The following is a 26,828-nucleotide window of genomic DNA, read 5'->3' as shown; positions in this document are numbered from 1 at the left end:
CCGAAAGCAGAAAAACACTAGTTCCTGCACCAAAGTTCAGCTAAGTCAACAGGATGAAAAATTTTCTGCAACCAGTGAAGTTCTTTCTTCTGGCATCTATCATTACGGAAGCAATGTTACAAGATACACAGACATTTTTATGATAAATAGTCCTCTGATACCTTTTATTACCTAAAACGAGATAATAAGACCGTTTAATCCAAAGTAACTTTGTGGAAACTCAGGAGATGGGGAATCCAATCAGAGATAGCTACTTAAAACTACCACTGATTTTAAACGGCATCCTGGGAAGATGGTATGGCAGACAACCGCCACCAGCTCGTGGTCCCTAAAACTATATTGTTGAAATAGTCCGAGTTATAAAGCCGATTTTCTTGACTTGTGGAATTAAAATACTGGGTTTCTGGTAGGAGAAAACCGCACACTATCCACGCCAAAGGTCGACTAACTCAGGAAATGGTCTAAGACTCAGAAAAGTACCTCTTGTTGACTAGAATCGCACTTATCTACGGATAAATGGATGCAAATACTAATTCCACAATGTATGTATTTTAACTAAACTTCAGAAAAGTATTAAACCACTAAAGGAATTAAAATTAAAATTGCACGAGAGTTTGAGTCACAATTAATGTAGTTATTGAACAGCTTGCAGTATTACTTCCCCTCGCATACACACTTTTCCACCCGTTTGGCTGGCATTGTATTATATTATGGCAAATGTGCTCCTTTCTCTTAGTAAAAAAAATCAAACTGATAGCTATTTCAACTGCGGTGTTTTTTCAGTGCATATATATATAGGATTTATGGCATCTTCTTTGAGGCCGCCTGCAGAAGAAAGATTATTATTGATTTAGACTCAGATTAGAGGAACTTTTTCAAAGTCAATTACAGGACAGTAAAGCACTTCAGAGTAAAATGAGCTTTTCAATTTCGTAACTCAGAATTAAGAACGCACACCCAGGAGTACATAAGTAAATACTAATTAGGAAACATTGCTTCTTAACTATCATATTTTGAATAATTATTTAAAAAATGTAATTATCTTCGTTTATTAATTATAAGTCAAAATCAGCTAACTCCTTTATTCCCTTATAGGGAGTAGACGAGGCCTTTATACCCAATCTAGCTTTCAGAGACTGAGTGGGTGATACAATGTTCACCAGTAGCCAATCAGAGATAGCTGGCCCATGTCTATCACTAATTGTAGGCGGCCACTGATCCAGAGACCGGCAAACAAGTGATGCCATATCTTAATAACCAACCCTAATAGGATATGTTACTGTCTGAAATAATGTGGGTTCCACGGTCGATTTTTTTCAGTTTACGGTACGAAAAACACGAGTTTGCAGAAAAAAACCAGTTGGTCCGTGACCGACTCGGGAACCGAGTCGAAAAAAGGCTCAGATAAAGTTCCTCTAGTCAGCGACTAGAATCAAACTCGCGACACTCTTTCGAGCAGTCAGTGCTAGGGAGTGCAAACACCACTTTCACTGAGCTACACAGGCTATTTTCTAATTATCTCTTTAATAATAAAGGAGAAGAATGTATATTAAAAATCTCTGCAAGGGTTTTGAATTACAAAAGCAATTTTGCCACTGCTTGCCAATCGTGCGATTTCTAGTCACAACATGGCATCCCCCTCTACTGCTATACTCATCACCACCATCATCTCCATTTTATGACTTAAATTCAATCATATACTTTACATTTTCCCCACCTTTAGGCATTATTATCCTCCTCCAGGCAAAAAAAAAAAAATGTTCAAGATACCCTCACCTTAATACAACTTCCAGGGATAATTTTGTTAAACTCAATTCGTAAGTGGCACTCACCAACTTATATGGTTTAGAGTTATCCCCTCTGTCTTCTATCAATCAAACTCAGTTATTCATATGTGAGAAAACTCCGTAGAAGGGTTTCTCATCTTCAAAAAAATGTGTATAGCATACCTCACACGTTCATATCATTTTTTGTACAAAGGGAAACTTCTATCTTTACTTGACAATAACGATCATTGTTGTAAATCCTGTTCATCTTGTGTTATATCATGCAATGTGTCCAGCCAGTTTTCCGTTTTGAATGCATAATGTAGGTTGATGTCCTGTACTTGTTCTCATCAAATGACACGGTATCCAGTCTAATTATCAAACCGAGACTATTTCCTTTCACTTTTCCAATTTTTGACCGATTTCCTTTATTATTTTTTGTTAAATAAGAAAAAACCCGAATTGTGGTTCACTTTTAGTCAAGAGCTACTAAAGGTAAATTTATTCTATTAAAAATGAAGAGGAAAGTCCATTCAAAACTGATTTAAAATGGGAAGAGACATTGGTAAAAAACGGACCAACAAATGTAATGGTCTGTAAACTATAGAACAATATGTTGTCAACTGGCCCACCCATGTTCCTCAAAATTCGCGAAACTGATTGAGGATTTCATGAGGTGAACATCTTACGACATTCACTCCCGTGAATGCCCTATATTCATTAAAATGATGGGCAGTAGATGGCGGTGATGTAGATGATGAGTAGTAGAGGTCCGGTTAAAGGTGTAGACGGAGTTGTACAATAGGTGTCCTCCCGCGATGAGTCTTCGGACTCCTTGGAGGTGTCACGAAAATAATAATAACTAATAAACAAAGTAGTAGTTGCACGCCGGCGATGATATTGAGCTGCAGCTTTTAGACGATCCCAAATATCCATATGTACGGTGGGATTCGAACTAGCAGTGTTACACGCTTCCCAACTGGTAGTTGAGAAGTTATACAACTGCTAGTTGGGAAGCATATGGATTACTCACTCGGATAATCAGACAGGCAAATCATCTAGTCTAGAAACCTTAGATTTATTACTAATTGGCAAGTTAACAAACATCACGATTCAACTTTAGATTTCAAAATGTGAATTTTTGCATTTCAAAACTAATTTTCATCAAATTTGCTTTAAAGACAAAATAAAATTTATACTACAATGTGAAGCACAACAGCGACATTCAAAAAATGTTGTAGAGTACTTTTAAATTGCTCATAAACTTACCTTTTCTAGTTCTCTTTCAATTTCTAGTGCACGTTCTACTAATGTTGCACGTACGGAGTGCTGCTTGATGTTCACATTTGGATTTACTGTGTCCGCTGTTATTACCTTTTTACTAGTGATCGTAGATGGCATCTTCGTAACTTATTCTTCTAGAAGTCAGCAGTATAACTGAACTTGCGTTTCACCTCCGGCACCTTTATCAGCTGTTGTATGAGGGCGCTTTTGCGTCAAGTGACGCAAATCAAAATGCTTGGTCCGCCTCTTGGCGAATTGCAGTGTTATGTGGTATTTAAAAATATATTTTGGTGATGTTTGATAGGAGTTTAGGAAGTAAGTAATCGAACAGTTTATTATTGTAAATATTCATTTCGTTTTGGGTTTAAGATGTTTGCAAGTGGGACCAGTGATATCGCAGTCCGCCAGTATTAAACCTTGTTTTACAAGGTAATATTGAAGGCGATTTCATGGCACTGTTGCCTGTTTTTTTTTTTTTTTTTAATACAAAATTGTACTAAGAGAAAACTGTCAGCTACAGAAGAATATCATGTTTGTTGAATACCACATTAACTTAAAGAGCATTCTTGTGCAAGCTTTGTCTTTATTGTATTGTGATACAATAAAATTCACTTTCATTTCTTTTTTAAACCTGTAACCTACACTGACATTGGCATTTTACCATTGCAATTAAAAAAAAAAAAAAGAAGAAGCATGTTTTAGGGTTTGTTTTACAGAAATCTTTTAATTTAGTTATATTTAAATAGAAGTCAGCAGTAAGTTAAGATCTGTATGCTTGATAATATCACCATAAAAGTATTCATCAGATTACTGATGTGTACCACCCCCAGGGGGGGGGTTGTACACAATAGTATGACAGCACTACATGTAAACATTAGATCATACTGACTTCCTATCAATATTTTTTCTCTAATCTGTTATCTGTCAAGGCTCCAATATTATCACATCTATTTCTGCCTTCCAGGTGCTTCTTAGTATCAAATCACCTAGATCTTGGTATTCTTCTGAGTGTTTTTCCAACTATTCCTAGGCAGAAAAACACTTGCTATGTTGTTCTTTCCTCTTCCATTAGGATTAATTGACCATACCACCTGAGATTAACTCTGGTAACACATTCCTGAATGCTAATAATTTCTCCTTAATCTTTCTCAGAACTCTCATATCTGTGGTTTCCATTCTTTGATAAAATTTATTTCTAACTTGGCTCTCATAATCCATAAGTTAAAATTGGTTTGAACACTGTCTTGTGTGCAGCTAGTTTAATGTTTTGACTAATTTCTATCTCTTATTTCGTATAAGTTTTTTCAGTTGACTAAATAAATGTCCCTTAGAATCTTCTGTGGGAACATAGACACAAATAAGTCTTGTTGTCCAGTTCCCCTGTTAATTTTCACTCAGCTTGATATTGTCTATTATGCAGGAAGATTTTACTCGCATGTAGCATTTTATATTATAGCTACAACTCCTTTTTCTTGATCATTATTGCCTTACTATAACATCTTGTATTTGTTGCTTAGAAAAATCTCACCTGTTTTTGTCCTCTTTGTTTTGTTAGCATCATTATATCAATCTAGTATTTATGCAGTTCTTCTGCTAGTTACATTTCCTTTCTGTGTATGCTTAAGTGGATGATGCCAGTATTGAGCTCTGGTGATGCTCAGTTGGGGTTGTTCCAGTAGCTGACTTTTTTGCTGTTTGACCTAGTTCTCTGACAAAAACAATGGGAGCTTTAACCAAGTGACATTCCAGCAGGCATGAAATTCTATCATGTACCATCATGTTATATTGGTTTAAGTCAATAAAAGCACAATTTGGTTGGATAAATCCAAAATTGCCAACTCATTCTCATTCATTCAGTATGTAGGTTGATACCTACTAATGAGATGCTCCATGAGAAGGTTGGGATTGGATATTAGCTGAAAAGTCCTGGTTGATTCTCTGCATTTGTTAAAAGCTGTATGGAAGTCTCCTTCCAGTTATCCGGCTTTAATCCTCAAACATCCCATAAAAATATAATCACATTTTTATTTCTAAAGCTGGCCTGGTTAGCCAAGTGGTTAGCATATTTGCTCTCCAGCTAAAATGCTGTGGGTTTGAATCCCACTGTGGGCATGGATGTTTGTGCTTGTCTGTGAAAATACTAGTGACGGTGGTCGGCGGTAGATGGCATTGGTGTAGATGATGAAACTAGTAGTAGTTGGTGGATTGAATGGTGGAGAGTTGTAGAGTAAGTGCCCTCTCTCGATGAGTCTTTGGAATATTATTAGAAATAAAAATGTAATAATTATTATTGTTACGGCAACTCCAAGGAGTCTTTAGACTCATCGAGGGAGGCTGTACACATCATGTCAAGAACTATTCAGCATTTGCACAGTATCTGTCATATTTTACTTTGAACTTATTCACAGTCATGGCACCTGCAACAGACTCTGGCAGCTCATTCCACTCATTCACCACTCTCCAAATAAAAAAACCTAGTTTTAACACTCTTGCTCAGTTTCCGTGAATTGCCCCTAGTTCTCCCGCTACCACATCTGTTCTAAAAAAATTTCCTCTGAATTAATCTTGTAAAAACCCCTCAGTAATTTGAATGCCTCATTCATATCCCCCTTTTCCACCTATCAGCTAATTTCTGTAACCCACAGATCTTCAACCTGTTCTGGTAAGGTTCATTCCATAGACCTGCTACCATCTTAGTCGCTCACCTATGGATCCTCTCTATCTCCTCCCCATCACCAAGAAACCCTGGTGCCCAGATCTGTGCACAGTAGTCAAGACAGGGGTCTTATCAAGGCTCGATAAAGAGGTACAATAACCTGCTTGTCTCTGCTCATCAGAGTATTCTTCAGTAACCAAGTGATCCGATGAGCTGCTTTAGCCACTTTTGCTATGTGTCCCCTAAACTATAACTCCCTCTCCACTAACACTCTCAAGTTTCTGGCTTCATCAATTTCCTAGAGTACAGTTCCACTAATGTGGTATACTGCAAAATGCTTAGCCACAGTAAACTGACATCCATTCTCCTTAGCCCAGTCTGCTAATCTATCATATTGTTTCACTGAACTCTCATTCCATCATTCCTCCACTCTCTGTTGGGCCTGTTAGCCCACAATCCAGAATGTTTGACTGTTCCTGCTCATGTACCAATAGATTTCTTCTTTCCCAATCCTGACCTATACCCCACGTGTGGCATTGATGCTGATGTGCTATAGATTCTTCTACCGCTCATGTGTGAGGTTTTTTTTTAAAATCAATGTAAGCATTTTTGATTTTGACAATGCTCTTTGGTTGGAAAGATAGGGTAATTTTTATTCTAGTACTAAGCTACTAATATATATTGGATATGGCAACAGAAAGCATGCAGCAAATTCTCATGTCCTGCCTGAAGGTCAAGTTCATTTGCAATTTGATTTGCAAATGTGTTGAATCATTTTATTAGTTTTATCCCACTTTCAAAGATGTTCTGTTCATCTAAGAATACATATGTTGTCTTGAACTGTAGAGTAAAAAAATTAAAAGAATTACTGGTTTCTTTTCCCCTTCCATAATTAAAAGCAAGTGAAGAAATGAGTGAAAAATTAATAACATTTCTTACACAGCATATAAGGTGACTAAAGAAAATCAGTCCTTTCATCCTTTTGAATCAGATTTACTTATAAGAATTAAATGGAATTGATATGGGTCATATTCTTTATTCAGTTAACATTTGTATTAACATGATGAACCACATCATGTTAACACAGCATCCCCAAGGAGTTCAGAGACTGATCATGGGAGACTCATACCAACATTATGCAATGAAATGAGAAAAAAAAAAAAATTGGCTAATAAAATCATTGTCAAACAGTAAAATTTCATTGATGAATCAAGCATGCTGCATAATAAATCCATTTAATTGCATACATTTGAACTTGTATTCTGCATTGGACAGTGGAATGAGCTCAGCCATAAATTTGTTTTTGAACCTGAACTCAAAAGTGCAAAAGAGAGATATGATTATCTGCTCAATTGTCTTCATTCATACAGTATGATGGAAAACTATTTAAAATCTGACTTAGTTTGCATCACATGTGAAGGTGCAGTTGTTATGATGGATTGTAAAAATAGTTACCAAACTCATGAAAGAAAAATTCTGTTCATTAATTGTGTGGTATTCGGTTGGGGATACTGTGAAATTCATTACAGTTATTTATAGATTTAAAGTATTTATTGCCAAACTTTGTCAAGTATAGTGCATCGCCAAAAATTGCCAGAGAATTGAAAGTGTGTGCAAACTTGCTTCATATTGAATGCTTAAAAATTGGAAAATTTTAAGCACATGATGGGTAATATCGAGTTTCCTCTCAGCTTCAGCTATTAGGAATAACTATGAAGCTTTAGTTAATGATTTTCAAAAAGCAAAGAATGACTCCAGGAAAAAAATTACAAATCCAGACTTTATAATAGGCTTAGGTTTAATGTGCGATGGTCTTCAAGAATTAGCAGACTGAAGTTCGGAATTGTTGGAATGTTATGTAGATTTCTATAGGGGGAATTAAAAAAATAGAAGATGTTGTACAACTTTTACATGAAAGACATAGTTATGGGACAATATTACAAAGATGTTGGCAAAGCTGCTCAAAATCTAAGATTTCAGGGAGTATCACTTCACAGGACAAATTTTTATTATTCAGCAGCTTCAAGTAATTCAGAGATTCATTGTGGGAGACCCACATAACATTATTACACACAAAACCTATTGTACCTCTCTGTAAACTCATTCACTGTCAGTACACTCACAACTAATTCTGGTAATCCATTCTACTCGTTACCACTCTCAACACACACAAAAATCTGATTTGCACAACTTCCATGGATGACCTCTGATTCTCTGTTATATATTGAAAAATTTCCTTTGCATAAATTTTAAAACCCCTATAATATCTTATGTTTCTATCATATCATAAGTGATCATATGGTCTTGACCTAGGAGGCGGCTAAATGCATGGAATTTTCAATTAAGACAGGGAACATGTGGAATAACCGGGTTGGTAAGTATGACAAGCTTAGGAGATTGCTTGGTTCAGTGCCATGGCATGTAAAACTGCAAGGGCTGGAGGTTGATTGTGCATGGGAAGCGGTAAAGGATCATTTGAAGGAGGTAATGGCTGACTGTATACCTAGAGTCCGGATAGTAAATCAAGTAGGGGTTAAATGGATGAATAACACCACTAAGCTTGAGCTGCAAAAAAAGAAACAACTGTGGAGGGAATTTAAGGAGAATGGTGACCTGCAGGCACATGAACAGTATAAAGCACAGGCCAGAAGGGTAATGAGTGTAGTAAGAAAAGCAAAAGCAGATTATGAAAGGAAATTAGCCACGCAAGCTAAAGAGAATCCCAAACAGTTTTTTTGATATGCTGCAAGTAAAAGAAAAAATGTATACGGCAGAATGATTTTAAGGAACACTGATGATAGGGAGGTAACTGAATCAGTTGATATAGTGGAATTACTGAGCAAACACTTTGCAGGAGTATAAGAGGTGTCCTCCTGCGATGAGTCTTCACTCCTTGGAGGTGTCACGAATAATAATAATAATATCATCCAGGTGGTGATATTGCAGGAATGAAGGAAGCAATAGCTTATACGGGAATTGAGGTGAATGAAGTGGAGGTGAATAGTATATTACAAAATGTTAATGTGAATACATCTCTGGAATTGGATGGTATACCAGCTCGGGTCTTATGTGAAGCAGCTAAAGAATTGTCAGTGCCCTTGAACCATTTTGTTTAATTTGAGTTTCGGGTCTGGGTTAGTCCCAAGGGAGTGGAAAGAGGGGAAAATAGTTCCACCGAATAAAGGAGGTTCCAAGACTACTGTTGCAAATTACCGCCCGATCAGCATATCAGGAGTCATTGTCAAGGTTTTGAAGAAAGTAGTCAAGAGAAAAATACAGGAATGAATGGATAGATGAAAACGGGATACTGTATGGGGGACAGCATGGTTTTGTGAAGGGTAGATCATACCTGAGTAACTTGCTCAAGTTTTATAACACAGTTATGGCTGAACTGGATAAGGGTAATGGGTTTACAGTGATACTGCTGGACCTTGCTGAGGCCTTTGACAGGATACCACATGGAATTCTAATCAGTAAATTGCAGCATATGGAGATGGATAGGAAGGTGGTTGATGGAGAGATATCAGAGAGTAATTTATTCAGGAGTAGTGTCCAAAAGACGGCCTGTGACTAGTGGTGTGCCTCAGGGTTCTGTTCTTGAACCACTACTATTTAATTTGTTCATTAATGATATAGGAAAGGATCTGAGAGGAACTGTTCATTTGTTTGCTGATGATGATGCAAAGGATGATTTTGGATAGATTGGAGGACTGGGCTAAGGAGAATGGATGTCAATTTAATGTGGCAAAGTGTAAGGTTATGCATTTTGGGGTGAAAAGATTAGCAGCAGTATACCACATTGGTGGAACTGTACTCCAGGAGATTGACGAGGCCAGGGATTTTGGAGTGTTGGTGGATAGGGAATTGAAGTTTAGGGGGCACATTGCAAAAGTGGCTAAATCAGCTCATCAAATCACTTGGTTACTGAAGAATACTTTGACGAGCAGAGACAAGCAAGTTATTGTTCCTCTGTATCGAGCTTTGATAAGACTCCATCTTGACTACTGTGTCCAGATCTAGGTACCAGGCTTTCTTCTTGATGGGGAGAAGGTGGAGAGGATCCAGAGATGAGTGACCAAGATGACAGCAGGTCTATGGAATGAACCTTATGAGAACAGGTTGAAGATTTGTGGGTTGCAGAAATTGATTGATAGGCAGAAAAGGGGTGATATGATTGAGACATTCGAATTACTGAAGGGTTTCTATAAGGTTAATTCAGAGCATATTTTTGAGAATGGGACTGGTGGTGGGAGGACTAGGGGCCATCCATGGAAACTGGGCAAGAGTGTGGTTAGCAAGGTTGTTAGAACTATGATTTTTACCCAGAGAGTGGAATAAGCTGCCAGAGTCTGTTGTGGGGACCATGACTGAATGAGTTCAAGGCAAAATATGATAGATACTGTGTGGATGTTGAATAGTTGTTCTTGACATGATGTTTAGGGCCTCAAGGACTCCTTGGAGTTGCCTGTAATAATAATAATATCCCCTCAACTCCTGTTTTCTGCCTATCAACTAAACTTTGTAACCCACACACACTTTCAGCCTATCCTCATACAGAGCATTCCACAGGCCTCTCACCAGCTTGGTTATCCATCGCTGACTCCTCTCTACCACCTCCTGATTCACCTAGAAACCCAGGTGGTGAAATCTCTGCGTGATAGTCAAGATATGGCTGAATCATTGCCTTATAAATAGGAATAATAACTTCCCTTCTTTACTTGTTGAAAAACATGCAAATAATCCTTTAAGCTGTTTTATCAATTTTTGCAATATACCCTCTGAACTTTGACTCTTTGTACACCACTGTCCCCAAGTCCCTGGCTTCAGTAATTTCCCGTAGTCCAGTACCATCAATGTGATATACACTGTGTAACTTTTTCAACCTGAATTGCATAACCTTACATTTTGAAACATTAAAATAACAATTTGATCCTTTGTCTATAATGTCAATTTATTGAAATCATCCTGTATGTTATCTGTATCATCTTTATCAACTATTGCCCTCCTCAGTTTTGCATCAGCAAACAATTGAATATCTCTCCATAAATCTTTTCCTATATCATTGATATACAAATTATAGAGTAATGGCCCTAATACAGAACCCTGATACATTCCCATTTTCTCCAACTTTTGCAATACTTTTCCATGTGGTATTCTGTTAAATGCCTTTGCAAAGTTTATCACTATCATAATGTAGCCATTTTCTTTTCTTTATCCATACCCACTATAGAGTATCAAATCCCTATTCTCCTGTTGTTCTTAGATAGTGGAGTATCTTAGGGTTTGTACTAGGGTCACTATTTAATTGGCATATCAGTGATATAGGATAGATTTAGTGGGGTGGGGGGGGGATATTCAGTTTTTTGCTGATGACGCAAAACTTGGAAGAGCAATAGTTGATAAAGGTGATTTAGATATCCTGCAGGATGATCTAAATAAGACTGAGAGTTGTAGATTAGGTGCCCTCCCAAAATAAGAGTCTTTGGACTCCTTAGAGATGTTTGAAATAATAATAAATTAGCATTGTGGGTGAATGATGATTGTCAATTTAATGTTGCAAAATGTAATGTTATGCACTTCAGTTTGAAAAGGTTGCATACTGTGTTTCTCATTGATGATACTGGATTGCAGAAAATTGTTGAGGCTAGGGAGTTACTGTGCACAGATTTTGTTACCTGGATTTCTTGAGGATCAGAAGGTAGTAGAGAGGATTCAGAGACAAGTGACCAAGCTGGTGACAGATCTTTGGAATGCTCCCTATGAGGATAGGTTGAAGGTTGTGGGTTAGAAAGTTAAGTTGATAGGTGGAAAAGAGGGGACATGATAGAAACTTAATGGATATTAATGATTTTTATAAAGCTGATGCAAAGGAAATTTTTCAATACATGACAAATAGTGAGAAAACTGGGGGGGGGGAGTCATCCATGGGAGTTGTGTAAGAGTGTGCAGACTAAGTTTTTTGCATGGAGAGTGGTGAATGAGTGGAATGGATTTCCAGAATGATTTGAATGCACTGACTGAATGGGTTTGAGGAGAGTTATGATAGAGTTTATAAGTATAAAAGTTAGTGTGGGTCTTTTATGAGGTGGACTCCATGGCAATGCCATATAATGATATTGTCTTGTCTTTCTAAAAGATAAGCATTGAAAAAATGTAGTGTCTATTTCAAAAGACAGTAGATAATCTTTTATTATATAGTATAATAAATTTAGTTTAATCCTTTATCCAAGTGTAAGCAAACAAAGTTTGCACCTGAAAATATCTTCATCTTCAGGACTGAGGTAAGGTGGTGCAACTCCAAGCAAAGATAGACCAAGCTCTCATCACTCCTTGTCTCAGTGTCTCCCATAATGCAAAACACATCTCCTTGCAGACATGTATACTGCTATGCATTAAGGGAAGGGCCACTACCCAGACCTGTTTTGACCTTTATTGAGGTCTCATCAGTGGAAGGCAGACCCAAACGTGGAGATACTAAGGCAGTAGCAATAGGAGAGGTCATATTTACGTATGCAAGTTGCCAACAGGTGTACACCTTATTATTGAATTACTCTGGATTTAGAGAAAGATGTGGAAGTTTATTTTGCACTTGGTTAGACTATAATAAATTTAGTTTAATTCTTTATCCAAGTGTAAGCAAACAAAGTTTGCACCTGAAAATATCTTCAGGACTGAGGTAAGGTGTGCAACTCCAAGCAAAGGTGGACCAAGCTCTCATCACTCCTTGTCTCAGTATCTCCCATAATGCAAAGCACATCTCCTTGCAGACATGTATACTGCTATGCATTAAGGGAAGGGCCACTATCCAGACCGGTTTTGACCTTTATTGAGGTCTCGTTAGTGGAAGGCAGATCCAAACATGGAGATACTAAGGCAGAAGCAACAGGAGAGGTCATATTTAGAGGTATATAGTATCTTTACTTGAAACATTGCAGAACAGTGTCTTTTAAGTTAGGCGTATGTTGCTAAATTCAAATTACCAGTTTGCAGCAGTGATGCATATGTATGATTTATGTGGTATTGATAAACGACTTTGGATTGAATAATTGGTTATAAGGTATGTGGTATAAGTAAGGCATACACCTGGCAATGGTCAGTGCATAATATGTAATATTTTTTCAGTTGATTCGATGAACCATCATAAATTTGAAGTAACAGTTCTTTGAAACCAGCTTCAGCACATTCCGTTTTTAAGAGAATGCCCTAATGAAATGTATAACAGCAGTAGATCATTTTACATAATGCTATTACAGATAATATCAAATTTATGATGGTTCATCGATTCAACTGAAAAAATGCTGAAATTTTTTAAAACTATGAAAGTATATGATTATTGTTTATTATTATTATATGATGCCTTCAAGAACTCGTATGATGAAACTTCATACCAAATAGTCCACCATCTGCACTATTTAATCCTTTAACACAATTGAAGTGCAGATTTTGTACACACACACACACACACACAATATCACTATTCACCATCTACATATAACACCATTTACTGCCTACTTTAGTATTTTTGTCTGTAAATTGCATCTGTTTTCTTAGCTGATTTGCCTGTATCTATGATGAAAACTCAAGTTTTCCAGAAGAGGAAACCCTGCTGCCTCCACATACGGTACTAATGTACTATAGGTTGATAGACCAACTTCTCGTGTATGGACTCAACATAAACATGAGATCAGCTGGCTCACCTTCAGTTGAAAAAGCTAATATAAATATTCCTTTTGTCATCATAAGAATCAAACTTGGGATCTCTTCCAGTAAAAGCATGTAATGTCCCATAATTCTTCTGGTTACACTATGGAGGCACTTTTGACAGTATGTGTTCTTTTATCATATACTGCCTTTCTTGGCTATATTAAAATATGAATCTTGTATTCAGCTTAAGTATGAATTTGTTTTTGTTCTACAATTTTTCAAAATTAACGTGAATCATGGTGTGCATGCGTTCCATGGATTACACACATTCTGCCTGGCTGATCTCTGCATCCATAAAGTCAATGAGATCTTACTTGCCAGTTTCTTGCTAACTTTTAAAAGCAGTATTTAGCTTTACAACAAAATGTTGAAGTCTGACACTATGCATTAATACATAATATAATTATAAACACAGCATTATGCATAAAACCAAATCACTATTAAGTCACATTTATTAAAGTATATTTTTATTTATTTATTTTTTTGTCTTGTTTTACTCAGGCAAGGATGTTACGTTCATCAGTTCCATTAGGAAAAACTAATAAAGTACTAATATGTGGTTACCATAGCACTGGAAAAACATCCATTTTAGAACAGTTAATTTATGGAACCTTCCCTAGTAGTTCGGTAAGTGAGTTTAACATGCACAATTGCTTTTCATAGTTTCTCAAATAAGGATAAGCAGATAAGAAAGAAACAAAGATACAGATGTTAGATGTGAATTGCATATCAAAATAAAAGCATTTGTTGTTCAGATTTAGTTTTATTATAATCTGATTGTTAATCTCTCTCTGTCACACAGCCATTTGTGTGACATAACTTCATATATAAAAATAGATATTCCCAAAATTTGTAGGAAAGTTATTCTAGATCTCCATTGAGTCAAAAGACTCATCATGGGAAACCCATCTTAGACGACACAAAGGTTATCATACCAATTCTTAAATCCATTCACTGCACATTCACCACTCTATCAGGCAATAAATTCCATGGTCTAACCACCCACCATGCAAAAAAAAAAAAAACCTCTCATCCTCCCACTCACCACCTCCTTTTGCATCATCCAGGGATGGCCGCTTATCCTTATTCCCACCCCCCTTGTTCTACTATATGAAAAATTATAATAAATTTAGTTTAATCCTTTATCCAAGTGTGAGCAAACAAATAGGAGTGTTGGTAGCTTGCTCCACCTTTGCAACGAGTTGCCCTGGTGTGTACCACCTTAACCCAGTCCTGAAGATACTTTCAGGCGCAAACTTTGTTTGCTCACACTTGGATAAAGGATTAAACTAAATTTATTATACTCTAACCAAGTGAAAAATAAACTTTCAACATCTTTCTCTAAATCCAGAGTAAATTATTAAAAAAGGGTGGCACACCAATTGGCAATTCCTATAGGTAGAGATGACCTGCTAATGCTTCTGCCTGATATCTCCACTTGGGCCTGGCTCCCACTGAAGAGACCTCAATAAAGGTCGAAACTAGTCTGGGTAGTGGCCCTTCCCTTAATGCATAACATTAGACATATCCGCAAGGAGATGTGTTTTGCATTATAGGAGATACTGAGATAGGAGTGTTGGTAGCTTGCTCCACCTTTGCAACGAGTTGCCCTGGTGTGTACCACCTTAACCCAGTCCTGAAGATACTTTCAGGCGCAAACTTTGTTTGCTCACACTTGGATAAAGGATTAAACTAAATTTATTATACTCTAACCAAGTGAAAAATAAACTTTCAATATATGAAAAATTGCCCTTCCCTGTGTCAATCCTGTAAATACCTCTCAACAGTTTAAATGTCTCCATGTTACCCCTTCATCCTCCATCCACTAAACTCTGCAGTTTGCATGCCTTCAGTCTATCCTCATAACTAACATTGTAGTGTTCTGATATTTTGCCTATCTGCCTCTGTACCCTCTCCAGGGTTAATTTATCTTCTTCAAATCCCAGTGACCATATCTGGCCATGATAATCGAGATGTGACCTACCTGATTGGAACTTTATACAAGGGAATCACTGTTCTTTTATTTCTACTTGTCAAAGCCCATCTTAGTATTGCAGAAGCCCTCTGTGTTGCCTTCACCACATTTGCAATATATGTTATAACTTCGAATTTTTATCACAATCACCTCAAGATCTCTTGCTTCATCCACTTCGTCTAGTACAGATTACCAATAGCGTATGCAACTTCCATCTGTGGATCCCAAATTTCAACACTGTACATTTAGTGCATTAAACTGACATCCTCATTCATTTTCCCATTTCCAGCTTAGTCAAATCCCCTTGAACCAAAATGTCAGCACTAATACTAATAATCCTCCCATGCTTCACATCTGCTAATAACTGAATTTTTTCATGCAACCCATTGACAGTATCAATGACATAAAAGTTTAAAAGCATTGGTCCCTGTACTGATCACCGTGGAATAATTATGACCTCTTGTGACCTCCTCTTTCTTGAAACAGCTCCCCCATACAGATTCCTCTGTTATCTATCAGGTAGCCGATTTCCAATCCACTTTGCTAATCTAATCTAATTTCATGTATTTCAACTTAAACACCAACTTATCATGTGGTACCCTTAAATGCCTTTGCAAAATCCAAAAGATGGCAGTATATGCCTTTCCCTCATCAACTGCTCTTGTTACTTTATTATAAAATGCAAGCAAATTACTGAAACAAGAGCACCCCTTAAAAAATCCATGCTTACTTTCACAGATATTACTTTCCTCAGGTCTGTATATGATCCCTTACTAATTTCTCCAAAATCTTAACTACAAAAGAAGTGCAAACTGTTATATAGTTGACTGATACATTCAGTGCCTGCTCTACGGGTTCTGGCTCCCCGATGCAATTTTAAGTTGAGCGCCCTTACTTTTTTTTTTAATGTACTTAAAATTTAAAAGTTAAAAATTCAAAATACATATATTTTTACCTAAAATTATGTACTTTAAAAACCTTCCAACTGGCCAGGACATCTATATACATCCAGCAAAATCTGGATATGATGCATGCTATGTCTTGAAAAAACCATGCATAAGAAGCACAATTTGGCCATCATGTCCATTAGAAGGTGCAGTTATCCTTCACACTGAGGAGAAAACTTAACCAGATTATCTCGGGATCATAGATGCATCTCGGTTGCCTATAACAAACATGGTTCCTTGTTCTATGCTGGGTAACTGGACTTCCAGTTATATTGGATAGACTAAAAATATAGAAATTATTTTTATTTTTGTTTTCTCCAGGACAAAATAAGAGATACTTGTACTTTCTTCACTGATATTGGCATTACCTTGGAGAACCAATGTCATTTTTAATTTTTGTGCCAATTTTGTCTAATTGCTTAGTCGACAATACATTTTATTTTTTCTGGAAGAACTTAAATCAAGATAATTATTTGAAATATTTTGAAGGGAAGAAAAATGGTCTGTCAGTATTCCAAATTACGTTATTATTATTTTTTTTTCCTTCAAAAATATTATTATTATTACTATTACGTGACTCTTCCAGGGAGTCCAAAGGCTCATCGAGGGAGGGTACCTACTCTACAACTCTCTGCCGCTACCACTCAATCCACTACCTACCATCATCATCTACACAAACATCTTCATAGAATACTGCACAGTATTCTGTGAAGGATGCACTTTGACAACTTTACTTTATGGATAATAATAATAATATGAAAATCTTTAATCATATGAAATGTGAAGTGGGCATACTGTGAAAAGTATGAAATACAAAATTAGAAGAAAGTAGATATTTAGAATTCAGTTACTATGAGCAGTCGTATTAGTGTGTGTGTGTGGGGGGGGATACATATTTTCTTATTATTATGCTTATTATCATCATTACTTACAAAGAAGAAATCACCATAATCACATATTTGGAAAAGACATTTACTGCTAGTTTAGATAGTGGCAAGGTAGATATACTTTTATTACAATTTTACACTAAAATGTGTGAGTTATGCTCTCCAAGCGATTTATGCTTGTAACAATTGTCTTGTGAACGGTTTTGAAAATAAATTGTTTCAAACATCAGCTGGATGAATAATGGGTCCCCTACCTCCCAAAAAAGCTGAACGCTTGAGCAATACATGCACCTGTTTTTTTAAATTCAAATATTTCTTTCTTTTTTGAATAACTGTATCAAATTAAATTTTTGATAATAAAAGTGAAATTGTAATTATTGTAAATTAATAAATTATTGTGACAGAAATATTGTATCAGACTGTAAAAGAAATTTCTATTTAGGATATAATTGAAAACAAAACAAGACATTGCTGATACATCGTTCATTACTGCTTGAGGCTCTTTAGTGTCACTTCTAAAGAGGTGGTCTTTCTTTCACATAGCATTGAGAGTAATCTAAGATTTTTACCTTTATCATCTGAGAAGATTATTGTTAAGACAAAAGCTATTTCCAGCAACAGTAAAAGTCGTCATATTTGAATTTTTTTAAGTAAAAAAAACTAACATTACTGAACTTTCTTTTTCATTGCATACATGTAAATGGTGAAAATATAGAATAGAATTTCTGAAATAGATTTGTTGTAAAGCCTTACGTAAATTAACTACACATTCACTGTGTGTTTAGCAATCAACAATTCGATGTATTTACAAGCATAGAGTTTAAGCCAGGTACATGTGCACTCCTCACGTCTTAACTGGTGAATGTGTGCTGTAGAAAAAAGAGTCAGTAGTGTAAGGGCACCCCTGTAACGTGACATCCAGGGCGAATGCCTGGCTTGTCTAGTGCTTCTTCCAGCTCTATACTACATATAGCGGAAAAACAACTTGCAATTTTTGCTAAATGTTATTGAAAGTTGCAGTATTTATTACAATATATTTAGTTCATATCCACATTTCATAAACTCTAATATTAAAATGCCTTTTTATTTATTGTTTATTTTTTCCACTCACTTCAATGCTTTGAAGAAGGCGCATCGCCTGCTTACCATGTTAAGCTAGCCCTGGATGCATTCTACCACTATCCTTGTGCAATGCCACTATCTTACCTTCCTTCCACTCACTGGGCACTTGCCCAATAGCTAGACTTTCATTGAATAGCCAGGTTCAATGGAACTGTGTTTCCCTGCACATTCTCTCAAAACGTGCAGTGAAATCCTATCCAATCCTACTGCATTATTATCCTTCAGAGTATTTGAAACGCATTCTCCTCATGCACTTCTAAGTTTTCAGCCTTTTCCATTCTTCCAGGAATAAAATCTGCTTTTCCAGGATGAAACGCTCTGATCACTGAAGAGCTCCACTATATCATCTGTACTGGTCACTTTACCTGCTTTTCCGTCTAATAGTCATTCATCCCCAATCATTTCTCCTCTTAATGGCCACATAACAAAAGAATTCCTTGGGATTTTCTTTGGACTGTAGAGCTAATCTCCTCATATTCCATTTTTCTCTTCCTTATTATACTAGTCACTTTCCTGGCCTTAGCAGTTGCATGAGAAACATAAGACTCTCTGCACTTTTTCCACAACCTGTTGTTCATATGCAGTTCATGGTTGATTTCATTAATCATCCATTTTATACCAAATCATTTTATCTTTTTTTCACTCGAGAAATGCTATTTGCGATTGCTGTTGATAAATATTTCTTAACTAGCCTCCATTCACTGCTGACATATCTTTCCCTTGCAATTCTTCCATCCATGGAATTACCCTAAGCTGATTTCTAAGATTATTATAGTCATCTGCCTTCTAATTCCACATAAATTTCTTCTCCTTGAAACTTTGCATGTCTATTCAGCTTTCCTGCATGGTCACTCTCTCACCAATGCGGGCAAGATTGACATCTCACTTACGATGAACTCCTCAGATATAAGGACCAAATCTAAAACCCTCCATCATCGTGTTCCCTCTACTGCATATTGCCTGAGACATTTGTCTCAAGAATTCCACCCCCTTACTACTACTTCTCCCCTCCCCCATTTTTACTGCTGTGGGTAAAATCTCCCATAATGATCACTTGCTTTGCACTCACCAAATAGATCTGCCTGAACAGTTCCTACTCATCACCCTCTGTGTTCCCTGGCCTGTAGCAACATCCCAATAAATATCTTGTCCTGCCTACTTCATACCATACATTTTCAAAACTATCAATGCTTCTAAATGCTCCACTCTAAGAAGACTCAACTCATCATTTATGATAAGAAACACTCCACCACCTCACGTATCCTTCCTGTCTTGCTAAAATATACTATACCTTTCTACTTCCTGTCCAGACATCATCTTCAGCCAACAATGTTTCACTGATTTGAATAATCTTATGACAGGCTGAGACTATCATTACCACCATTTCACCTTCTTTGTTACTGGTACTCCTGGCATTTGTATAAAGAAACATCAATGCATTATTGGCATTTCTCTACCTATTATTATTCTCTCTAGACTCCACTTGACTCTACAGCATATCATGCATTCTCAATCTCTCAGATAACCATTCCCACAAGAGGCTAACCCTGCTATCATATGTACCCTTGTCATCTCTAGTTTCCTGGCATGACACACTCACTTTCCCTCAGGACAACAACAATCTCCAGATGCCTATGCCTTTCCATGTTCAGATGCAGTTTGTCTCTTACATACAGATCTCTTCTATCCAGAAATGCAAATGCACTCCAAGTATCTGCATATTCCAGATCTCTGGTTCAACTCATCCTCGCCATCATGCCATTCATTATTGTTGCTCTCCTCCTCAATTCTACATCATTGTATCTGCGTAAAATACCGTCTTCCCTCTCTCACTTTTTTTGCTGCGCAGTTCTTAACGCTGTAACACTATAGTGTTAGGAAAGTGAATGCTATAATGGTTAATTTTCCTTACATATGTTAATGTGAATTCACACTGAAATATTTTGAATATAAATAACCTCGTATGAAATATAATAACATTGCTGTAATTTAGTTGACAGTGCAATGATGATAAACTGGCCAGAGAATATATTTTACAGATAAAATTGCAACCAATAGCAATATATTGGTTTAATAAGATGGCATCATATCTACTCCTGTTGGATCAGATATAGCACCATATTCGTTGTCATCCCATGCCAAATAGACATAAGCAGGATGCAAATGCAACACTTGCAACATCTACGTAAAACAGCTGGGTTTGATTCTTATCATGATGTGAAAAACAGGGACTTCAACCAAAGGTGAGTTACCGTATTACATCCAGCACTCTTTCTCAAAGTGTGGACTGCGTTATTTTCGCAGTGGGCTGTGGAAGAATTTTATTAGTAAATAAATGTTTTTATTTTATTTTATTTATTTTTTTTTTTTTATCTTACTTGCAAATTTTCAGCTAAAATTTAAAATATGATATATTAAAAATCCTATTAATTAAAAAAACGTTTTTACTTAATTACTTTAATTTCAGTATAATGATGTGCTTAACATTTTATCTCATGTTTTATATCACAACATGCAAGGGTTGTACATAAAATCAGCCACTGTATGCTACCACAGTGTGCTGTGAAATCCTACCTTAATTTTCCACTGAAATATATTAAAGTTGTGTATGATATGACAAGTACACACAATTTTGCTCTTAGGGATGGCTATGAAGGCTCCTCTGGTGGTAAAATATGACCTATTGATAAAGGGACACTGTTGATGTCCCTTTATCAATAGGTCATATTTTACAATGACACTCAATGGGGCCACTAGCCCCATACCCCCATTGAGGTATGGGGCTAGTGGCTGCTGAGTTATATGCTGCACAAGTGGGCTGCAGCTAGAAAAGCATGAGAATTACTGTCATACAGTCGTTTTTTTTTTTTCTTCGTGAAAAACTGGCCAGAAAATGTGCAATAACAGACAGAAATGCATTAGAAGGATGCCAGATGGATTGTGTTGTAGTGTGAAAATAACCCTTGGTTCAGTCCCCTCCTTTCCTCATCAGTTACCTAGTCACATTCCTGTTTATGCCTACTCCTGATTTATCCAAGTGTGAGCAAACAAAGTTTGCACCTGAAAATATCTTCAGAACTGAGGCAAGGTGGTGCATCTGTTGGCAACTTGTAGCAAAGGTGGACCAGCTCTCATCACTCCTTGTCTCAGTATCTCCGACCATGCAAAGCACATCTCCTTGCAGACATGTATAATTCTATGCATTAAGGGAAGGGCCACTACCCAGACCGGTTTTGACCTTTGTTGAGGTCTCGGCAATGGGAGGCAGACCCAGAAGTGGTGACACTAAGGTAGAGGCAATGGAGAGGTCATATTTACCTATATGAGTTGCCAACCGGTGCACCACCTTATTATTAAATTACTCTGGATTTAGAGAAAGATGTTGGAAGTTTATTTTATGCTTGGTTAGACTATAATAAATTTAGTTTAATCCTTTATCCAAGTGTGAGCAAACAGAGCAAACTGATATTCTATTTCTTCATGTTCTACATACCAATCCACTTCCCTTATCCCTTAGACTTCTTCAGCCGAATGCCTTGCATTCAAGTCACATCTTGCAGGGCCATTCTATGCTATAATGTTGATGTTATTATCTGACTGAATTTAATGTATGTTCTCAGCCTTTTTTTATACTCCTTATGCAATTATGTTAACCATTCTCTTGGTTAAATCTCTTCCACAGTTTCTGCAGTTCTGCATAATCTCATTTCCTGTTGGCTTGACCTCTAATTCTGTAAATGCAGTCTGGCATAGTTGCTTTCAGATAGTCTTGAACTGACCTCCAGACTGTTGCCCTCCTTTCCATTTAGCACCTCACATCAGTATACCCTCAAAACCATTGCTGGAGAACATGTGATCTGTGATCTGTTTTGTAGTTTCACATATTCATCCTTCTTACTAGAGCATATACTGTACATGAATGGCCACCTCCCATGTTAGAAATTTGTGTCACTTTTGCCTAGCTTGGAAAATTTGGAACTCAGCCTTCATATCTGGATCACTACTGTCTTTTAGTAGTGATATTCCCTGATTATCCCCGCAATAATCGGGGAATATTACGTGATTTACTATTCACGTGATATTCCCTCATCCTGAAGGAATATCACGTGAACAGTAAATCACTATATAACTTGAAGCAATCAAATAAACACTTCTGTCAACAATATTGTGAATAGATATTTTTAGAATATACAAAAACAGAATGGTTATTTTCTAAGATTTTCTATTATTTCTTATGCTAACATAAGATTTTAATAGGATAGTAATGTACTACATAACTTATAACAGTATTACAACACCACAAAACAAATATATAAAAGGATGTTTATTAACAGATTTCAAACCAGTATCTTCACTGCAAAACAACATATTTGTTAAAGTTCACACATGGTAATGAGTAAGGAAACAATTCAAATTGTAATGGACAAAAGATCTAAAGTTCTAATTTTGGTACCAACTAATGTTGAATAAAATAAGTATTATAGTTAAGCAGGAGTTGATCTGAAAATGACAGTGTCCCAAATTTTTGGCAGATTAATGTAACCATAGTTGTAAGATTAGAAGAATGTTTCATAGCCATTGCTATGAAGCATTCCTCAATTTGTTAACTCTGCCATTCCAGTCTTCAAGTTACACTTGAAGACCGGAATGGAAGAGTTAACAGATGACCAAAATTAAATTTCACAATGATAATGAAGCATGATAGCAAACTATTGTGACATAGTCCGGGCACACTCTGAGACAAAACAGAGATGTGGCCAGTCACCGTGGAAGAGACAGGAGCCTCACCACATAACCTTACATAGTAAGAAATGGAGAACCATGATGGATTTAAGCAATAGACACAAGGTTGAACCCTCTGCAACTTTTGTCTCTTGGAAACATTACAGGGAAGAAGAGAAACAAACTAGGGAATGTAAGACAGACACTATGAAAATAGCATCTGAAGAAGATATCTTAAACCCTCCAGGGAGGGTATCTCCTGATCCTTCATATCTGAAAACCAAGAATCTTCTCTTAAGGCTTGCAACTTGGAATGTAAGGAGCTTATATGAAGCTGGGAAGTTAGATAACCTTATACAAGAACTTGAAGCAATGAAAATTGACATTGCTGGTATCAGTGAAGTCAAATGGACTAATAGTGGAAAAATAAATGGAAAGAGTCATTCAGTTATATACTCATGTGGTGACAGTCATAGGAATGGAGTAGCATTTGTATTAAAAAAAAAAGATTTCCCAGTCCTTACTTGGATTTTGACCTATAAGTGATAGAGTAATTGCATTAAAAATTACAGCTCAACCTTTTAATATTTTTATCGTCCAAATATATGCACCTACTTCTGATTATCCAGATGAAGATGTAGAATGTTTCTACACTTAACAATGCTAAATCAGATGACATAACAATCGTTATGGGTGATCTAAATGCTAAAGTAGACTCAGGAAAGATCTCTTCCTGCATGGGAAACCAGGGCCTGGGACATAGAAATCCAAGAGGAGAAAGATTAATACAGTTCTGTGAAGAAAACAATCTGGTAATAACAAATACTTTATTTAGCCAGCCTTCTAGAAGACTTTACACATGAAAAAGTCCTGGAGACAGCTGTAGGAACCAGATTGACTATATAATGATTAAAAAAAGATTCTGGAATAACATCTTACAAGCCAAAACATACCCAGGGGCTGATATTGGATCAGACCACAACCCTGTGGTCATTAAAGCAGCAATAAAATTAAAGAAAACAATGAAACCTATACACATAGAAAAATATGATCTTAGTTCCCTTAAAAATCAAGAAATACAAGATAAATTTTTAAAAGAACTGGCACAATCCATTGCTGTTAACATTCCTGATTCCACCAAGTGTCCTTACCCTAAAGATGAGATTTGAGGATTGATGGCAGAAATTTAAAGAGGGCATAAAAAAGGCAGTAAAACAAACAATTCCCAAATTTGAAAAGAAGATGAGTAAACCCTGGATGAATGACAAGATACTGAAAATGACGGAGGAAAGGAAGAAAAACAAAAATCGTCTTCCTGAATACAAGAACTTAAACAAGGAGATCAGGAAAGAATGTAGGATTGCAGAAGAACTATGGCTCATCAACAAATGCAAGGAAATTGAACTTCTGGACAAAAAGTGCAAAACCAGAGAACTTCATGAAAAAGTTAGGGAGCTAACTAGCAAATCTTGCAGAAGGGGTAGGCTATCATTGCATTGAAAATACATTAGGAAACATCCTAATGGAGAAAGACAAAATAAGGGATAGATGGGTAGAGTATTCAAAGGAACTCTACAATCATGATAGAACACATAAGCTGTTACAAGAAGATTTGGAGGGGCCTACTATTCTTACCTGGGAGGTAACAAATGTCATTAGGAATTTGAAACCAGGAAAAGCTCCAGGAATGGATGGAATTATGGCAGAATATCTAATTTTAACTTTAAATGATAAGGCCATAAGATCACTGACTGACATATGTAACAAAATATATGAAACTGAACACTTACCAAAAGATTTTAAGCACTCGACATTCCTACCAATACCTAAAAAATCTTTGATTTTTTAGGTATTGGTAGGGAACCAAGATCATATTTTTCTGTGTGTATAGATTTCATTGATAGGCTTTTCAAATGTGAAGAGTACAGAACAATCAATCTGATCAGTCAGATAGCAAAAGTTATGTTATATATCATCCTAGAAAGAAATAAACATAAAATCAAATTGGAAATTAATGAAACACAATCTGGTTTTCAGGAAAATAAAGGAACTAGAGAAGGACTCTTGAACATTAGAACTATTATAGAAAGATATCTGGAGAAGCAGAAAGAAGTCTACTTATGTTTTATTGACTACACAAAGGCCTTTGACAATATACAACATGAACAACTAATCAAATGCATCAGAAATTTAGGAGTAGATGGTACTGATACCAGATTACTGATAAATCTATATTGGAAGCAAACTGCCTCAATAAAAATATCAGGAGAAACCTCGGAGGAATTTCCAGTAAAGAAGGGTGTCAGACAAGGCTATGTTCTTTCTCCTATATTGTTTAACCTCTATACTGAAAATTTCTTCCAGCAATTAGAAGAATTTAAAGGAGTCAGCATAGGAGGCAGAAATATAAGCAACTTAAGATATGCAGACAATACAGTACTGCTAGCTGAAAATAAAAAAGATCTTCAAAACCTACTAGAAGGGACACTGAAACTAAGTGAAAAATATGAACTTAATTTCAAAAAAACCAAAACCATGCTGATAACAAGAGAAATAGGGAAAATATCTGATATAAATATTAAGATTGGAGGAAATACCTTAGATCAAGTAGATAGTTATATATATTTGGGTTAACTAATTACAGAGAATGGAAAATGTGATAAAGAAATATTAAAAAGAATAGAAATTGCTAGATCAACCTTCCTTAGCATGAAAAACATTCTGACCTCAAGGGAAATTCACACAAAAACAAGAATTAGGCTGTCTAAATGCTACGTATGGTCAGCACTGCTATATGGAGCAGAAACCTGGACAGTATCAAAATATTGTGAAAATAAACCAAAAGCCTTTGAGATGTGGATCCTCAGAAGAACTCTTAGAATTCTTAAGAATATTATATATATATAATATTATATTAATTATTCTTTAATATAATATTAGAGATGATAAGATAGGACTCTGTTGAAAACCATTAAGAAAAGGAAATCCACCTACTTTGGTCACATACTAAGGCATGAATCCCTGCAAAAAACACTTCTAGAAGGAATGATATAAGGAAAAAGAAGAAGAGGAAGACAAAGAACAGATTGAATGGGAAATATTAAGAGCTGGACCTTTTTTGTCCTATGAAGAATGTAAAAGAGAAGCACAAACCATACGTATTGGAAGCTCATGGTAATCAACTTCCTGGAATTAGATGACATCTGACAAGGATAACACATTGCTTTTCTTCCATCTAATTTTATATGAAGCAGTGTTCAAAGTGTGGTCTGCCAGTCCTGATTTGCCATGATAATGGTAGCAAATGTATTTCTTATGTTCTCAAAGGTGATTGTTAATAGATCTTCCTGTCTCTGTTGTAGGCTGACAGTCACAGATGAAGTTTGTTCCTTAGGAGAGTGGATCAGAGTTTTTAATTTGATATAGTTTGAATGTGGTGTAAAGGTTATATTTTATTAGTATGTTGGCTATGTTTTCAGATGTACCTCAGATGTATGGAATAGGAATAGTGGTATTTTTTCTTGTGTGTTTGAGAAAGCAGAAGTTCATGTAATATTTTATCTATTTTGTGGGAGCTGTAGTCCTTGGCGAAGGAAGAAAGTATGGTGAAGATAGTTGAGTGATATCCCTTCCATCCAATAGTTGATACTATTGGATGGAGAGGATAATTAGGCTTATAAATTTTAGGCAACCAGTATATCTGGGAGGAAGCGAAGGTTTTTAGCACCTTCATGAGGCCAAGATGTGACATTATTTAGAGGCCTT

At 36.3% G+C, this 26,828-nt stretch overlaps 2 protein-coding genes across 3 annotated transcripts in view; one reads left to right on the top strand and one right to left on the bottom strand.

The window, feature by feature from the left end:
• LOC150096926 (alanine aminotransferase 2-like) overlaps window positions 1-3,222 on the bottom strand; it is a 185,865-nt gene extending 182,643 nt beyond the window's left edge. Inside the window, exon 1 of the mRNA XM_090408737.1 lies at window positions 3,036-3,222. Coding sequence (XP_090264863.1) covers window positions 3,036-3,167 — 132 coding nt within the window. The 5' untranslated portion in view covers window positions 3,168-3,222. The remainder of the gene's footprint in view (window positions 1-3,035) is intronic.
• A 10-nt stretch (window positions 3,223-3,232) lies between these two features.
• kappaB-Ras (NFKB inhibitor interacting Ras like 1) overlaps window positions 3,233-26,828 on the top strand; it is a 63,785-nt gene continuing 40,189 nt past the window's right edge. Inside the window, exons 1-2 of one of the 2 annotated variants that reach the window (XM_090408738.1) lie at window positions 3,233-3,365; window positions 13,912-14,037. In XM_090408738.1, coding sequence (XP_090264864.1) covers window positions 13,918-14,037 — 120 coding nt within the window. In that variant the 5' untranslated portion in view covers window positions 3,233-3,365; window positions 13,912-13,917. Of the gene's footprint in view, window positions 3,480-13,911; window positions 14,038-26,828 lie in introns of both variants that reach the window. The other variant, XM_090408739.1, reaches the window with a different exon arrangement.

The sequence above is a fragment of the Typopeltis vanoorti genome, chromosome 18, assembly GCF_054136105.1.
Source record: "Typopeltis vanoorti isolate ZY-2024b chromosome 18, IOZ_Tvanoo_1.0, whole genome shotgun sequence".
Taxonomy (NCBI): Eukaryota; Metazoa; Arthropoda; class Arachnida; order Uropygi; family Thelyphonidae; genus Typopeltis; species Typopeltis vanoorti.
This window is presented reverse-complemented; position numbering and strand designations above follow the sequence as displayed.